Source organism: Anoplopoma fimbria, chromosome 9, assembly GCF_027596085.1.
Source record: "Anoplopoma fimbria isolate UVic2021 breed Golden Eagle Sablefish chromosome 9, Afim_UVic_2022, whole genome shotgun sequence".
Classification (NCBI taxonomy): Eukaryota; Metazoa; Chordata; class Actinopteri; order Perciformes; family Anoplopomatidae; genus Anoplopoma; species Anoplopoma fimbria.
The window spans coordinates 8,999,432-9,018,178 of NC_072457.1; the positions used below are offsets into that span (position 1 = coordinate 8,999,432).

Here is an 18,747-nt window from a genome sequence, read left to right on the forward strand (position 1 = left end):
AATTAATCTCCATCCACCTGTGAACTCAGCATCCTGCGCCAAGTGTTAATTAAACTACGTTTGATATTTTCTCCTTTGTCAAGTGTCCTCATACTGAAACAATGACAGTATAGAGAGAGACTTTTCTTCATCTAGAGTGATGATGAAGAAATATGTTTACATATTAAAATTGCTTTCCTCTGTAAGGTAATGGATGTCGGTCTGTTATATTTGATGATGGTTTTCTGACACTATTAAAATGGCCATAAGCCTCATGGGTAATGCTTATAGTGCCAGAGTCCAGATTTGATGAGAGAAATTTCAGATTCAGTCGTTAGCAAAGTTGAATGAACGTTGTGATTTGAAAATACATATTAAGTATGGTGGCAATGGATGGTAATGAACCAGCTGTTATTTCTGTAACTTCAACATCGCTGTGGTTTCGACAAACAACTGCAAAGCATTGTTGAGTCTGGCGAACCAGTTAGAGTCACTGTGTGATGGTTGGGATGCTGCGGGATCTCTTCATGATCAGACACACCTCCACGTCGGGGAGGCTGTCCTGTTTAGTCTGGGCGCACCCCTCGTCTGCTGCAGCCATGTGCAGGTCGAAGCGCAGCGACACAGACTTCTTGCGCAGCTTGGGATTCCCTCTGAAGAAGGAGCCTTCCCACTGCTTTATCACCTTGTCAATCTTCTCGGTCCTGGAAAGACAAAGGGCAGAAGCCGTGGCAATGAAAGGTGATGCCAATGTTTTCGGTCTCTGTACAGGTTTAAGTGTCAAATATGATTCATTTTGTTCTGGAACATTTATACTTTGTGGTATGCAGAAATAATTTGTCTTTCATTATTATGTGGATGTCAACTGCTAGCAGTCCATTTGTTTCTGTATAGTGTTATGAATCTGTAGCATGTATTCCCTCACTCATCAACATTCAAGTCCATTGGGCTAAGACATACTTAGTTTCGTGTGTCATGTAATCCCATGTGGGATGGGCCACTTCAATGGTTCTGTGTGACAAAACTATTTTTAAATCATTAAATGTATGCATAATGCACCTGGTTGCACAGTAACACCAGGGGGCAGTAAAAGAAAACACTTACAGCCTACAGTTGGGTTATTAGAGTGTGTTTGCTGAGAATACACAAGGTTGATGAAGGCGAGGAGAGTGAGACAAAACAATACATTTGTAAAATCTAAACGATGCTGTGTATAGAGTAGATGAAAAGCAGAGTAGTTATTTCTGTGGGTGCGACACCCGGAGTGACCTCTTTCGTGTAACACGCAGTTACACATATTAGTCCATTTGTAATGTAAAAAAAAAATGGATTAGTGCAGTTTTACAAGTAATATTTAGGCCATACTACCACAGCAAACATCACAATGCTGTTCTGGGGTGAACATATCAATTGGGGACACAATTTGTATCACTCTTGCCTGTATACACACACAGAGATCTCTCATTGGTCGGTCTGACCATCATGAACAATAAACCACATCTGCTGTCATTTATAACCTGATAACGATTTTTGCAGTGTGTTAAGAGACATCAGTGAGTAGAAAAATATTGTCTAGTATCACGAATCTCAGCTCCAAATCACCACAGTTTTTTACTAGTCTTGGTAATTTAGATTGCTTGTGTTTGGGTGGTTGTTCAGTTTTAATAGATATTCTTAGATTTCATTATGATTAAATTAATTCATTTATTTAAATTCTTTTATTTTTTGTTTGTTTTTAGCGTTTTATTATTATATTTGATTATTGTGATTGTTTTACCCTGTGCAGCACCTTGAGATTTCTTTGTATTTTAAAGTGTGCTATATAAATAAAATCCATTATTATTATTATTATTATTATTACTAAGGCTGTGATGTAAACACCATCGACAACATGCACATTAGGAATGTTTTCAGCTGTACTGGCCTGTGAGGTAGTTTTAATGGTTTTGGGGAACATTCAGCTGGCTACCACTGGTTCCATCAATACTTACAGATAGAGGCCTTGATGCTGGAGCATTACCTAACAAAGTAGCAGACCAACATAATTAATTCGATCAATAACTAAGGGGGTATTTTCAACAAGGTAATGCTTCCTGTCTGAAGGAAATTATGAGGATTAGGATTCAGGGAACATTCAGCTAAAAATAAATTAAATGTCACCTGCTATGAGTAAAGAATCAATCAAGTGACAGAGAGACTAACACTAGGATCTGCTGCTCACAGTAAATATTCTGGCTTGTGTGAGTATGCATGCGTGTAGCTCGTGTGTGTGTCGCTTGGATGCTTGCATGTGGCTTGTCACACCTGAAGCATGACCAAAAGAATTCCGCCCATGTCTCATCCAACAATAACAGGTGCCACGCCCTGCAGATTCCACACCAGGCCAGTATCTCCACAATAAACACAAACCCATTAAAGGAGGAAAAATTCCCATGCAGCACTATGATGAAATACTCATGGGAACCTGTGCTGCCAACATAAATGTTTTATGCTTCGTAACTTGTCGAACGTGTAATGGTAATTATTTTCGACGTCTGCTGGACCAGACGTCGCCGGGGTGGGGATGACATGGATGATTGTGTAATTATAAACTAATGAGTCATTAAAAGCTCACTGAACCAAAGCCTAAGAGGTATGAAGGCTCCAGGGCAGCTGAAGCGAGCAAGAAACTATGTTGTTTGTAGTAAAAAGAAAAAGGCTTTTATCTTGGAAATGTAGCACAGCTCTCTCTGAAGTAATGCTGTTAGTGCTCGCTACTCCAAAATGCCTACATGTCGGACTGAACCAAAGGTGCTGACGACAGGTCAATGGGGGGCAAAAAGATCAATACTTACTCGATGGTGCCGTGACCCTCTGCGCTCTCCCGCACAACATTACCATGAAGAATCTCCTGAGTCTTCACAGTGGAGATTGGCAAGTCTTTTTCTGGCTCTGTGAGAAGACATTGATGACAAATCATAACAAGATATGACTGGAGTAAGAGTAAGTGTTTGTGGGTGTATGTGTGTGTGTGATACCTGAGAGTATCACAAGGCTTTGCTGCCTATGCAGTTTGCTTTTCTTTAGCCCGCTGTCTGCTGGGAGGAGTGAAGGTATTTCAGGCAGGGGCTCAGACTTGGGTTCGTCCGGAGTAACAGCGGGGTCACTGAAGCCGTTCTCTAGCCCGTTCTCCTTCGGCTCCTCCATGGAAGACCTCCAGGGCCGCAGACCCATTGGCTGCTCCCTATGGCCCATGTACCTGCATGCAGAAGGGCAGACCAGAGTGAAACAAAAGGCACTTGGATTGTATGTTAACATGCGTGTCGTGATTAAAGTGAAAGTTGGACTTTTCGGAGATAGGCTTATTCACTTTCTCGCAGGGAGTTGAATGAGAAGATCGATAACAATCCAATGTCTGTAGTGGAAGACTAGGAGAAAGTTAGCTTAGCTTAACATGCAAACAGAGAAACAAAGAAACAACCCATAAAAGCCTTCATTCCTTCCTTGTAGAGCCTGTTGCAGGATTGGACTGTCTGCCAACACCATCCTTCAGTGGATTTTCACCCACCATTGCTGTCTCCACTGTCAGCCTCTGACAATACCTAGTTCTGTCCTTCAACTATTTGAGAAGTACCATCTTAAAGAACTACAATCTTGATCTTGAAGCACTCAACAGGAACAAACAAGCCTCAGTGGCCGTTGAATGGCTGCGCTGGAGGATATTCAATACCTGAAATCTCCATCATCCATGCTTGCTGTATGTATCACCTCAATCCTGCTGTGAAGCCTGGACCACCCAAATAGAGCAGCAGAAGTGGGTGACTCAGATTTGCTGTTAGTTTAAAACCAACATCAAGTATTGTAACAATAATCATACCACACCAATTATCCTGGTTAGGGATTCCCCAAGACAGACATCCCTGCAACATTCTGTACAGACATTTATGGCATCTATGTTCAGCGGTTAGCAGGAGCCTAGAAAAGGGCTAAAAAGAACAGGTGAAGAGATGTAAAACTCCTACCAACACCCTGGACAACAGCTGGTGGAAGGTCTGACACGTCTAACCCAGCTAACCCAACATTTGTGTCTTGTAGTTTTCTGGTATAACATTGAGGTCATCTTTATTGCTAATCTCTATGACAATAACTGAGAGAATGTAGGTGAAAAACTATGTGTGATCTTCTTGAAATAACATCCACCCCCTCCTCTCTTCCTCTGTCTTTCCGTTCTCTCATAAGAGCTCTCTTTGAACTGCCTGAGCAAAACTCTGGATGGTTAAAAGATGATATTAAACTATTGTGCACTGATCTTTCATTATCATCTTTTGTCCCTTTAACTTGGTTCATTTGCAGACATACACAACTCAGAAACCTTTGAGCTTTTATGTGTGCAGATGCTTCAGTGATAAAAAGTCGTTTTCACTGAAAGAGGATGCTCTTGTCTGTCTTTTTTTTGTCACACAGGCTTTTGTGCCTCTACTTTCTACCCATTCAGTCACCACCCTTCTCAAATATGAAAAAACAATGCAAATTTCGGATGCCATGTCCTGTCTCTCCTTGCATCAAAGACATCAGTCAGCCATATCCTGAATGAATAGCATCCAAAGAAATTTGGAAGCACTCCAATCTGTCTGTAACCTCTATGAGTCACAAAACCAAATTACTTTCCTCAAACTATAAAATCACAATAACATGCATGAAGCAACCAATGTGTTAAATAGCAAAAGAGCTGGATGTGAGATGTCTACGTTAATTAAAGGCCATGCCAAAGGAATGGAATATTCCCTCATAAAACAGTACAGACGATGGCAGGGAATAAGTTATAAGACCAGACAAAGACATTTTGTCTGACTCAAGACAGAGCTGCATTTCTAGGCTATGAATTAGTGGTAGAAGGTTTGTCCTTGTCACTTATTTTTTATGCTTCTTGGTTTAGAATTTGTAATAAATTTTCAATCACTGTTTTTACATGTCAATGCGTTGCTTGGCTGTGCTCTACAGTCTCTGTATGTCTCAACCTGCAATTGATAGTGGGGATTTTCAGTTTCTGTACACATAGATTTCACATAATCCCAAACAGAATAGTAAGCCCTGGCTAGACTGATGATCCCTACACATGAAATGATCTTTTTGACAGCTATACAAAGGAACAATTAGTTTACTTTTTCTGAAGTGGAGACATTTCAGTCTTACTCATGTCAGTGTGTGTGTAGTCTGCTATCTAGATCATAATGTATATTTATATACTAGCTTATTTCCTCTTTATTTGCTGCACTGTTCCTTTTTTACAGGTTTTAAAGATAAAGTTGCTCCATTGTTCTGGGAAAACCTTTTCCACTACAAAGTATTCATTCCTGACCTGGTTGACACTAAAACCACAAAATACCAACTGAACAATTCTTTCCTGCTTCCTGTAACGTTTCCATTCTTTTCTCGTCGTCTTGCCCTCACCTGCCCTCTTCACGCTCCAGCAGACGTCGGTAAGTGCCAATCTCTCGCTCCAGCCTCATCTTGGTGTTGAGGAGCTGGCCGTGGCGCTGGCGCTGTGTGGCCAGCCCGCTCCTCACCTGCTCCAGCTCGCTCTCCAGCCCAGCGATCACCTGGGAAAGGTCCTGCAGCTGGCTGGAGTACATCCGCTGGGTGTTCTGCAGGGAGCTCTCCAGGCCTTTCTCCTGAAAAACAAAATGTAAGGTGCCCTAATAACTACACAGGAATCCTCAAATATTATTAAGCGTGTGGAAACTAACTATGTTCGAACTTTACATAGTCTAAGTAATGACAAACAAAAGGCAAGTGGATTGTATGTTTAAATCCCATCGTGGTTAAAGTGACAGTTGGACAATATGGGAAAATAAGCTTGTTCACTTTAGAGAGTTAGATGAGAAGATCGATGGTTATAATAAACAAGAGCATCGTCCCTCACTGGCTTCCCACCAAAAACACTGCCAGTTGTGTTGGTTAGTTTGGTCTGGCCAAGCCCTAGGCCCTGCTGATTCATGCTACTTATGTATATATATATATATATATATATTCTGTTTTTCTAAAATTTTAATCGTTTCTACAAAACCAATACATAAAATGTGCATCTTGCCGTGACAGAGGACTTATCAGTGCGATAGTCAGGGAGTGATACGTGAGGAAGTAGGAATTCTTACCAAGGCATGTAGGGTCTCAATCTCCACCTGCAGGGAGTGCCACTGACTCCGGGCCTCGGCTAGCTCGGCCCGGGCCTCCCTCAGGGCGGCGCCGCCGAGGCTCACCTGCGTCCACGCTGCCTCTTCCTGGGTGAGGTGACAGGGAACAGACATTAAAAGAGGTACAAGAACCCCAACACCACTGCCACCATCTACACACACCAAACACACACACACACACACACACACACACACACACACACACACACACACACACACACACACACACACACACACACACACACACACACACACACACACATTTTAACTTCTAATCCCTAGTTAACTTTTTACAACACAGACACACCTTGTGGGTTTTTCCCACTGGCACTCATTCAGACAGTCACATGAGAAGCAGCTACAGGTGGTGCTATTGGTAGTGTGTGTTTCAGTTTCGGTAAACAGAGCAGACACCCAGACCCATGTGTACACACAGCTGTACAAGCTGTACATTACACGTGTACATGTACTATTACAGCTTGTAATAGTGTGAGGTAGCATCAATTGGAAATACTAAGGAAAGTAACTTTAGATTGTAGTTCATTGTTACTTTACAGAATTGATCTCGGGTGAGTTTTCAAACATCCTTGGTGTGATTGTGTCAACTACTGTACATCTGTACATATTGCTACTGATTTAAAGTTTATGTTATAAACCATTAGAGATATTCTAACTGAGCAAATATAAAGTTACTTTATTTGACCACCAGTGGCACTAAAGAGCAAAGTTTTACGAGCCCCTGATTTGCTTGTATCGTGCACATGCTTCAGGGTGCACATGCACGACCCAACAGTGGTTTCACACTGTTTTACTGATTGACAGGCATCGTTATCACACTAAGAAAACAGCAATGCATCAACAAGGGCAGAGAAGAGGTCTACAAGCTACCAACCATGGATGTAAAGAATGCAATGAGCTTGGTGAATATTTAATGAGGAAGGAAATGCATTTAACACATACAAGGATACACACAATGCGTTTTACAAAAAACTGTTTTTTGTGTACAATAAAATTCACAGGGCACCTTTAAGTTTAAACAGGTTCACTGAAAATGATGGATGTACAGTAGTTTTGTGCCAACAAAACTAAACATGGAGAAGCAGTGTTCAGTTTTATGCCCAATATAAAGGGAACAAACTCCCAGATTAATCTCAATTATTTTAAATCAAGGCTGAAGACTTTTCTGTTTGCTGCTGATATATAATAAATCCAACAATTATTTATTTCTTACACAGAACTGTGACTTTTATTATTTTAGTCTATTCTATGTTAGCTCCTTTTATGTTCTCTTGGCTTTTTATTGTTTTTAATTGTATCTGAATGTCCTTTTGTCGAGTGTTTATTTTTGCACTTTGTCTCGATGCTTTTGATGTTTTATGTAAAGCCCTTTGAATTGACTTGTTGCTGAACTTTGCTAACTCAAAAAAGGAAACAATGCAACTAATCCCAGGAAGCACAGATTTTGTTTGTTTGATATCGTAATATAACATTGAGCTGATGCATGTAAATATTCCAAGTTTAGCACTTCTCAAAAAGACAGAGCATTATTTTAGATGTAAATATCACCCATGATAATTATGGACATTAAGCAGGCTTTTGACTGCAGCATTGTGTAACTATTGTGTAACCACTGTGTTACTCTTGCGGGAAAAGACAGAGAAGGTATCATGTTAACAACAGCATTTCATAAAAGCTGCTCCATTTAAGCACTGTGGTTGCTTGGCAGCGCTTGGCCAAGACACTTTATTGTCGCTGTCAGGACAAAGTCATTGTTCTGGGGTGCAGGAACACTGGGATCATAAAAGGCACCAAGGCTGCGCTTTTTCCCATAATAACAAAAAGGAGGCCAGTTTGGCTAAAACAACAGTAGAAATGCTGCTGTTACTGGATAAAGGATGAAACCTCTTCAAGATATATGAGAATACTCAGGTTGTAATTTGGCTCAGGGATCATTCACTCAGAGAAGTAACTAATCATATGTTGTAACCCAATACTGTAAATGTGTGTAACAGTAAAAAGGAGAAGTGAGTGAGGAGACAATCCGGCAATATCACACACAAACCTGCAAAGCATGAGCCTTAAACCTACAGCCTTTCACCACAGTCAGCAAACACTCTGTTAAGCATTTTAGTGTTGAGGGTGTGTCTGTCTGGCAGTGGGCCAGGACAACATGAAAGAGACATAGAAAAAACACCAACATAAGTGAAGATACAGGAGTAGCTGCGTACCTCACTGAGAACTCCTCTGTGTGTTCTGGATGCTGCTGCTGCCGCTCCAGAGCGGCTGGGCCTGACCCAGCCGGGGGGTTGATTTGACACGGCACCCAGGCTGAGGTGTCTCTCGCCCAGGCCGGGAAGTCTGCCCTGGTCACACTGCGCTCTGATTCGGTCGAGGAGCTGGGCGAGCTCCATCCCTGTGCCATCCTCCTCCTCCCCTCTTGCTACTGCTGCTGCTGTGGCCGTCGCTAACAGAGCATCGCAGGAGCCGGCCTGCTGCAGCTGCAGAGCCCGGGCTGCCTGCAAACAGCCAACCAGATGGAGTGAGAGGAGGAGGGATGGGGAGAGAAGGAGAGAGAGGGGGAGAGCATAAGACAGATAAAGGGCGAGAAAGAGAGTGAATGATGTAAAGAGTAAGAAGAGAAAAACAAGAGAGAGAGAGAAATGAAACTTGTTTGTGGATGAATAGGTGAATGAATGCAGAGGAGAAAAATAAGGGCAAGAGTGAGGATGTGTCTGTGTGTGTGTGTGTGTCAGTATGTATGTGTGTGTGTGTGTGTGTGTGTGTGTCAGTGTGCGAGTGTGTGTGGGGCAGAGATTCCACGCAATGCAGAGGTAAGAGACAAAAGAAAAATCTGTTATTGAGCCCTACGTGTGTGCATATGTGTGTGTGAGTGAGCATGTGTGTGCGTTTGTATGCAGGAAAAGACACTTGAGGTGAGGGAGGAAAGTATTAGTCAGCAGGAATAATAAAAGAAAGAGAATGATGTAGGATAGGAGGAAGAGAGGAGGGGTGGATGAGGTCATAGTAAAGGGACAAGTAACCGTTAGATGCTGTGAAACGTAGCTCTTACAAATCGCATGCACACACACACACATATATGAGGCAACAATGATGTCAGGCTACTTATAATTCATCTGTTATAATAACAATGATAAGTGATTTTATACTGTAATATTTAAATACGATATATTACAAACTGTTTATCCTTGTATCTGCTCTTCGATATGACAACTAGTTGTCCTGGTCAGCATCAGCATCATCTTAGTACAAATACAAAGATGGCCTAACAGCAATGTTAGCTGGTATAACACTGCATTTTCAAAAAGGAATGTGCAAAGCAAGATTCAGAGTCAACAGCCATGCTTCGCATCAAAATTTGTCTGGTATTGAGCAACAGTACCATGCCAGGCAGCTGCTAAGCAAGCTGTTATGAAATCCATTGCTGCAATTGACCCTTCGCTTTGATTAAAGAAAGTGCTTCCAGTTTGCCACCCTTTTGAAGAAAGTGCTTTATTTCTCTGTAGGGTCCTTCCCATAATGTTGTCAGACACTTGTAATAACAATCTGAGCCTATCAGTAGCATAAAACAAGCACTTTTAGTAGATGTTCATTGACGAAGCGGAATTAAGTCTGATTCTTTTCTACCCATTCAGTCGCCACCCTTCTCAAATATGAAAAAACAATGCAAATTTCGGATGCCATGTCCTGTCTCTCCTTGCATCATGATTGGAAAATCACTATCAGAGAGAAAGATAGACGGGCACAGTGTAAAAGGCAAAACATGAGTCAAAAAGAAAAAGGGATACAAGAGAAAGAAAACAATGTCTTAACACTCAGTTGCAGGCAGCACATTTAGTGACCTCAAACTCCTGGTGCATCTGCTGCAGATCTGACATGGAGTGCCGAAGGTCTGCCTGCAGCGTCGTGCTGCTCTGATCTGCCTTCCTCTTTGACTCCCTGAGCAGAACCACCTGTTGCTCCAGACGCCTGGTGGTCCTCTCCTCCGTCTCACACCTATGAGATGACGTCAACAGAGAAAGCTATTCAATGAGCCCCATTCTGTGTTAATTGTTAATCATTTAATCACGGCATACATTTATAAACACAGGGAACAAATGGTAAAAAAGCCAGAGAAATTATCTTCGTTCAAATAGAGGCAACAGATCAATATCAAATGGAAAGTATTGACATAATCCTCAGACTTGGCATACATGCAGTTTAACTTAATTTAAAAAAGAATCGCTCATAATACTCGGGGAGTACGCTTGGTCAATGCACAAATCCGATACTACATTATCGTATAATTTAATAGTTAATTTAAACTACACAGAAACAACAATAGCACAAGTCACTGGCTACCTGAAGGGTAAATTATAATCTGACCCTGTCATGATGAGTTCAAATGTAATCCTGTAGTTTGGGGAGAAAAACCTGAATAAATACTGTTGTTTCAAGGGATTGTTTTCACAGCAAAACATTTTTTATATTATGACCTGTTTAATTTCCTAACACTAGCTCCCAGTAGCTTAAAACACATGATTACTACTAATGCAAAGCTTTTTCTATAACAATCATTTATATCTTAATCAATTGAATTGCTTAATTGTATTGTTTTTATGCAATACATATAGTATTTTTGTTGTTATTGTTGGTGTTTTTAGTTCACTTGTGCAGGATCGGTACTGGGTATCGGGAAGGAAAATATAATAAAAGAACATGTCTTGATACTAGCTAGTGAGTATCCACTAAGGGGTTGCAGTTTGTGGTTTTAGCTGGAAATCATAACTACAATTCCAAAGGATGAAAAGACCTTGACATCATTTAAATGTGTCATAAAAAGAGTCCAGAGTCCCACAGTCACACGCAGCTGGTCAGGAGACACATCAGGCACAGCTGTTAAAAAGAACAGGTGTATATATTTCAGGCTGCAGCGTGTTGCCACTGTTCTTCTGGGGTTAATGGCTGACAGCGGAGGGATGGTGTGTGTGTGTGTGTGTGTGTGTGTGTGTGTGTGTGTGCGTGTGTGTGTGTGTGTGTGTGTGTGTGTGTGTGTGTGTGTTGAGGCTGGTGGTGGAGGGGGGCTTGGTGTCAGTCTGCATCAATACATAAGTGAAAGTGCCGATGCGGCACAAACCCCGGCCTGGATTTGTATGCAGGTTGGCTCACAGGAGTGGGAACCGGCCTGAGTTAGATAACAGACGACTGGGTAAGCAATGCAGCAGGATGAAAACAGGAAGTGATTGGTAGTTATTCTACATCTATGCTTCGTACATTGCGATGTCTTTATGGGCCAGTCATGATAATCACACATTTTCTCCTTGCATGTTACCTATTTTCCTCCTCTGTCCCTGATCACTTTAGACATGAACTGTGTGAATGAGCGTAACATGTTTTTGGGACGTGACCTCATGGCAGCCAAATACAGCTGACCTGGCTTGGATGGCAGCAGCTCTCGACTTCATGCTGTCAGACTGTAATGCCAGCTGGGCATTCTCCATCAGTAGGTTACCAACCTGACAAAACAAAACAAATATACAAAAACATGCAATTACCTCAAGGAAAGTACAAAATGATGTGCAATTTCTACAGCTTTTTCTATGAAATTAAAGTGAAATTGGTCTTGGCTGAGACAGTAGAGTGAAATCTACTAAAAGATAAAAGTAAAATACTTTGTTTGGATACGGATTGTTTTGATGAGCCACAAGTGATATTTAGAACTGTATGTCCTACGTCCTTACATGCAGATTTTGTATTATTATTGTTTTATTTTTCACTATGTTATCTCTACAAAATAAACCAATAGTCCTTTTTCAAGACTTTTTTTTCTTGTCATTGTATGAAAAAGTACAACTGGAGGAATAACCTTTCTATAAAATATGACTGTATCTCCTTTTTAAACGATAGCAGTTACACTAGTAAATGCTTTGATGCTGGTACATTGCATGGCCTTCGGTGTTGCTGCTTGCTGCTTCCTCAAGAAACAATCATCCAAACAACTTCACACTCAACATTACGCTTCCTTGGGTCCAATACACCTGCCGTGACATAGTTGTCACGGCAGGTTTAGATAAAGTTTTAGATAAAGTGACATAGTTGTCACGGCAGGTGTGTTAGCATTTTTGGACTTCCGTTGTCCTCATTTCCAAGACAATTATTTTTTTTGTTAATGGGTTGTTGGTTATATGCCTGAAATAAGGTCTGTGGTTAACACAAGCAAAAGAGATTTAAACATTTTCCAAACGATATAAAATACGTCAGTAAATACGCCTCTCATGAATTTTGAAGCTTTTACGTAGAAAAAAATCCATACGTGTTTGTCGAGGGAAACGTCATCCCTGCAGTTCTCTACTGTAGCAAGTGACACGAGCTGTACCCAGCAGCCCCCTTTCAATACACTACACAATGTGTACATAACGAACAACTCATAAATATGTAGATCTCTAGAGCTCGCAGTCAACACTGCACTTGAGTGTGAAGAGGATTAGATAAAATGATGACAGACGGACAAACAGACGGATACTTCTTCCATTTTAGTTAGATTACAACGTCAATAAATCTCAACACAGCTGATTATTCAAATTAACTTCTTTGTTGACAGGGGTAGGGGAGAATAAGGGAAAAGTGTGTATTGCTAAATTCATCCACTCACTAAAAAGCTGTAATGACTCAAAGGTGTTGCACAAACCACAAAATACTTTTGTATTAAAATGACCACACCCTCATTTCCTTTTGTTTTCTTGTGACTGCAACACTTTCCGTACAAGACACACCCATGTTGAAGGGAAGTCAGAGATAACATGGAATATTCCATAACATTTATACCATAAATATACACTCAACACTATGAAGATGACTCAATATACTGTCACATTTCTGAGCCGTAGTAAGATGAGTGAATCAGCAATCAGACAAGATCTCTAATTAATGTCTTAAGTCTGTGTTGTAAAGCAGATCATTTAAAGCCATTCTTAAGAAGTTAAATAGCAAAGTAATCCCAGATGTTAACATAAACGCATTCCCTGGATCACTGAACAATGAAACTACTACAGTTTGCTCATAGTCATGGGAATATCAGCCAAGCTCTGCAGACGAGCTATGTGACGTGGTATGCAACGAGTCATTGTGACGTCTGTCAGTGACACTCACTTGTGCAGAAAGTGACTGACTCTTACACCAGTGAGCAGTTAAAAACCATCAAGTCGGATCATGTGTGATCACCATACCGGTTAGTATTAGTGCGGTCTACTAAGTGGAAATGGCCTTTATAGTAATGAAGCTTTAGCTTAAGTCAAGTCAGGAAGACTATTCTTTTGCATGCTTACACCTGTTTATTTCTCATACATCCTGCCATTCATTCCTCTCACGCATTCCTCTCATATTTCCTGCTGTCATCGTCGGGGGCTGGCGATCGTGATATCAGCGGGTCTCATCAGATGGTCACATCTATACAATCCACGGTGACACACCTGCATCATTCATATATCATCTTATCAGCTGTTTCTTTTTAAATATATGATTGTCTCTCTGCCTTTAGTGTGTTTATACTGCTGTTACGTTGCCCCTCCATTTCCCCATCGGCGCTCAGTCTTTGCAAATTTCATCACCTTCATCATTTCATCAGCCTCATCAGAGTTATCGGCCACAACCACCACCCCTCAATTTCAAATCTCCTTGACTTTCTGGCAAAACTTTATTATCACATATCATCTGTTTTAAAAAACAATAACTTTAATTAACTCACTTGTTTCTCATGAGTTTATTGTTCAGTTGCTCCATGGACTGACTCTGCTTTTCTAATTTGTAATAAAAGTATTTTCTTTAAGAACATCTCTGTCTCCTGCTGCATTTTTCCACAACAATTGGAAAAACGAGCTCCGCATTCTTTCAGTGTGTGACGGCCGGCATGCCTCTGGCACTGAACCAGGCACAATGACATAGTAACTGTTACTAATCCTCTGCAACACGTTTGTTTGATGTGGAGTTACCCCTCACCTCATGGGCTTACAGTACATATACTTTAAGTGCTTACATTTTGGTCCCTTTTTCTCGAGTGAGATACTGTCTTGAGATTTTTCAAAATACAGATCATTCAAAGTAGTATACTTGACCCATAGTTAAACATCATAAATATGCATTTCATTGCTCTTAGTTCAGTTTTAGAACAGTGTTTAAAAATGTCTTACAGAACTAAGAAATGTTTCTTTTAGCTTGATGATAAGTGAGTTTCAGTATCCACTTGGGTTTGAAAAGGGTTTCTATATCAAGAAGAGGTTGCTGATCCTCCCAACCAGCTGGAGAAAAACATGAAACTTGAAAATAATCACCAGCAACTTTAATAGCCTCAAACCCAGGTTTAGCCACCATTCACCTTTATGAGTGTTAAAGAGTTGTTGTTACATGCTGGTTCAAATCACTGAAAGGGATGTTGCAAGCAGTTCTCAGCAACACTAGTCTGCTGTCTCACACAGCTGCTTCTGTTGTCTCCTGGCTACTATGGCACTGAGCTGAAGTCATCGAAGATAATCTGAGCATAATCATTACACGTGAATATAAATAGTCATATCGTGGTCTGGCAAAACAGCTTTGCAATTTCCAACACTTTTTAATAGTCCACGTGATTTTGAATGATCACCTGTTAGCAACAAAATCTTTACAAACAAACAGTGTCTGACCTGGACACGGAGCTCCGTGACAGTCTTCTCCTGCTGGGACCAGTCCTGGGAGCGTGAGGTGCTGCTGGTGGACCTGTCGGCTATCTGAGCCTCCAGCCGCTGGTTGGCCTCCTGCAGCCTGTTCACCTGCTCCAGGAAGCCCTTCAAACGAGCATTCAGTCCCCACATAGTGTGACTGGATTCCTGCAGCAAGTCCATGGAGACCTGAGAGAGTTCACATCCAAATGTTTACAGACAAACACTACAAGCAGCTGACATTTCCATCAAATCACCCAGCCAATAGTGCCTATGATGACAAAAACATTCAGATAGCACGCTATTGGTAGGCTTCTGTTTCTTGCAGAATGCATGCAGTCATAAAAAGTTACAACAGCAAACAGTTCACCAGAGGCGTTAACAAGGTAAATGTTTACCCAGTGCTGCTCACCTATGGCAACGTGGCCTTCCACGGAAAGAGGCGCAGTAAGTGTAGTAACAAGGTAGCACAAATCCCTCAGTCTGCTCTCCTGGTCACACTGCACCGATCCACCACTCCCCACAGCTTAGCCACATTCCTCTAAAGCGAGCTGGTCAACACTTTCTCCTTCCCACTGTGTCTCAGGTCATCAGCTGCAGACCTCTGAGACAGAGCAGAAAGGCTGCCGTTAGCCTGCCAGTATCACCGACAGTCCGCGGTCTTCAGGGTCACCCACGACAGGGATGTTCCTCCCTGTCACCCCCCCAGGGCAGCGTGTGGGAGAAGGGAGAGCAGTGGGGGAAACGCTGGACACAGTGCTTACATCACCAGCACTCTGGGGCCCTTTGTACTCTCTGATCCAGGATTACTGAGCCGCTTTCAGACAGGCAGCAACACAAGCTGTGGAGGGAATGTTCAGGGAGACACAGTGACAGGACCTGTGTGAGTGTGCATTTGAGTGGTGCTTTAATAAGGGGTTACCAACACATGGACTATAATTAATGTGTCCCCATACGCTGCTCTGAAGTCAAGTAATAAACACTTTGTGCAGAGTGACCTCTTGCTCAATTACAGTCTTGGTTGGTTTTTGAGTTTGTGTCTGTCTGGGTCAAAGGTTTCATCTTCTAAATACTATAATGTGGCCTTAAATATTTGCTTGGATACAATTTTCAAAGACATGCCACTGCTACCTGTGTTTCAGCCTTAGACTCTATGGTTTCAGCAGAGACACATTATGGCTTTAGCGACTCTGGATTTTTCTATATACAGAATTTTTATAGCTATCTTGTACAGCAAGCAGAAGACATAACCACAGATATCAATGCTGTACTGAAAATATTTAAGGTGTTATGATAAGATGTATATTTTATTAAGTTAGGGGCGTGATATAAAGATTGCATTGAATGTTTAAAGGCCCAAGCTGTGATCCAAATGTAAACTAATGGGCCGGCCCACAATCCCCAAAAATAAAACCTGTAATCGTGTGGCTCCCCAAATGATTGACAGGTACATTAAGTATATAGAATAACACTACATTACAACTAAATTTACATTACATCTAAATTCACGTTATTGATGCTCTCTGATTCCACTAACATGAAACTTTGTAAATTGCTGAACCACCGCAGCCTTAAAAGTTAAAGTCCCAGGCTAAGTGCTAAAATATAAAAGCACAGCAAGGTGACGTCTATATGTGCGCCTTTGTGACACAATGACCTTGCAGAGCTAGTATTGACTCAGCTGATGGGCTAACTGCTAACATGCCAGCCAGTGTTGTCAGCTTCACAGCAATATTCATCTGAAGTTTGCTAACATTAGCAACAATATGATACTGGTCTTACTAAACCATGTAAGAATGAGTAGAACAACACAAAGTAAAAGCATATACAATTTAGTCATATTGTGTTTCATTGTTATAAAAAAAACTTATTTAAAAAGTTATATATCCTCACTTTAAAGGTGCCTAATTTGAAATTCAGAACATGACTATTACCTCCACATGGCTCTCAACATAGATAACAGTGCAGAGCAGCTGCTGTGAGGAAGCTGACATGCATTCACATGCACTCACATGCACTAAAAGGCACACGCAGCCAACCCAGCCATGTAAACAAAGCTTGTAGCGAAAGTGATTTTGTTCTTTGCTCAGGAAGACATTACTCCACCATGTCTTTACAGAGCGAATAGTTATTTGATGCCATTATGCTCTGAATGTAGTATAGAAAACCTTTAAGGGTTTGATAAAATAACAAACATGTATGAAGTGAGAACGGTACAGTTAAATCTAAATCTATATTATCGCAGGGTTTCACTGGTAGAAGAATCTTCTTTTTCTTATGTGTTTCTGTGAAACAGGAGCCACTTTTGTAATTTTTTTCTGTGTCTGAGGATCATATGACTTAAAGTTGGTAAACAAGCCTGCCTTGCTGAGAGGCAGGATGTGGGGATTATTAATACGTAGCTGAGCCTGCACTTCCACCTAGACTTCTGTTCTTTCTGTAGAGAAGGGACGGAGGAAGAGCCAGATGACTTTCATAGCAAAGAGAAGAAGGGAAAAGTGTGGGAAGAGGGGAAAACTGTTATGTGTAAACTTTAATAATTAAGCAAACACACAAAGCATGCTGACTAACCAAACCATGACAAAGGTGTGACTTACTTTCATCTCACTCCCACAACCTCTCAGCAAGGTGGCAAGAGAGCAGCGATGATGATTAATAACCTTGTTACTTACAATCCCGGAAACCTCACCTGTCAGGGCGTTGCAGACAGTATCTGGGACAGGTGATTTCTGCTGTGACTGCAAACAGGGAATGCCACCAAGCCTGTTTTTTATATGTCATGTTGCTCCCACAAAGATCCGGGATCTCTATCGCTCATTCTCTCTGTCACACGACATTTACAGGAGTGTTTGGCGAAGGGAATCCGCTAACTGAGGGCCACAAGGAAATGCAGGCAGTAACTTGTTAGTCAAATCTCATGGGCCGAGGTGGAGGCTTCAGAGGTGGACACAGTTTACGAGAGGATAAAAAGAAAACAAGTTAGCCTCAGATTAAAGGTTTAAACAGTATTAAGAGCTCCCTCATGTACCCGACCTCTGTGACTTCACATTCCTCTGCCTCTGTTGCCCGCAAGGGTGGGCGCTAAGGAGCTCTTTGATCGTTTCCTATGGGATCCCTCATTTTAGGTGAAAAAAATGAAACATCCGTTATAAAAACACTCAACACTTTGATCCATTCTCTAACAGTTCTAAAACAAACTCTCTGCCAGAAGGTTTGTGTCTGAACATGATGTCATTACTCAAACTTCTTTAGTTCTGAAGTGGAAGGTATTGTGGTGTAAATCCAAAACCACAGGAGGGATTATCTTCACATAAACTCTTTACCAGACTTTGCTGTAGGGGCTATGTTCCGCTAAAGCGTGTTTCATGTGCTTTTACTCGCCATATAAAGGTATTGTTAGAGACAGAAACCGTAATAACAGAAGGTCTTAAGAATGCCACATCCCTCAACTTAGATCACTCACGTCAAGCCTGTCACGAGTTATGCCTGTCAAGTTTTCATTCAAGCAGTCATGATCTATGCCTCTACTGAAGATAATTGTTATGATCATTGTACGAACCATTAAATTATGTGTGACATGAAAGAAGTCGCTTGTCGTGACAAACCCAAGAGAAATCTGCCGAATCCACTGTTTCCGTCAGCTCAGGTTTAGCAACTTTCTGCTCATTGTTTTATTTTTCCAGCCTAAACATTACTTTGGTTGAGTCGTTGCTCTCATAAGCCTAAATTCACAAAAAAGCTTTAAAAAAAACCACTCTATGCTAACTGTCCAGCATCAAACGGCAGACAGATAAAGTTAGTGTGTAACTCAGTGTTAGTGAGTCTGTGTTTAAAGCTCAAACGTAGTGAAAGTTTATGGACAATGTTTTCCTGTTGTCAAATCTTAAAATGCCGGCCATATTTTCTGA

At 41.3% G+C, this 18,747-nt stretch overlaps 1 protein-coding gene across 1 annotated transcript; it reads right to left on the minus strand.

The window, feature by feature from the left end:
• Positions 1-201: 201 nt before the first annotated feature.
• On the minus strand, positions 202-15,022 carry krt222 (keratin 222). The gene is made up of 9 exons (XM_054604711.1): positions 14,825-15,022; positions 11,583-11,665; positions 10,013-10,166; positions 8,381-8,668; positions 6,114-6,239; positions 5,410-5,630; positions 2,997-3,217; positions 2,814-2,910; positions 202-683 (listed from the first exon to the last, which is right to left on the minus strand). The coding sequence occupies exons 1-9, from the start codon at positions 15,020-15,022 to the stop codon at positions 470-472; spliced, it is 1,602 nt and encodes a 533-aa protein (XP_054460686.1). The 3' UTR covers positions 202-469.
• Between the last annotated feature and the right edge of the window lie 3,725 nt (positions 15,023-18,747).

What these genes read in the sequence shown, in the direction of transcription:
- krt222 (XM_054604711.1), bottom strand. Translation starts at nt 15,022, where the DNA reads ATGGACTTGCTGCAGGAATCCAGTCACACTATGTGGGGACTGAATGCT. An exon ending in TCACGGAGCTCCGTGTCCAG is followed by an intron (nt 11,666 to 14,824) that starts GTCAGACACTGT and finishes TTGTTTTGTCAG; the next exon opens with GTTGGTAACCTACTGATGGA. An exon ending in AAGCCTTGTGATACTCTCAG is followed by an intron (nt 2,911 to 2,996) that starts GTATCACACACA and finishes GTCTTCTCACAG; the next exon opens with AGCCAGAAAAAGACTTGCCA.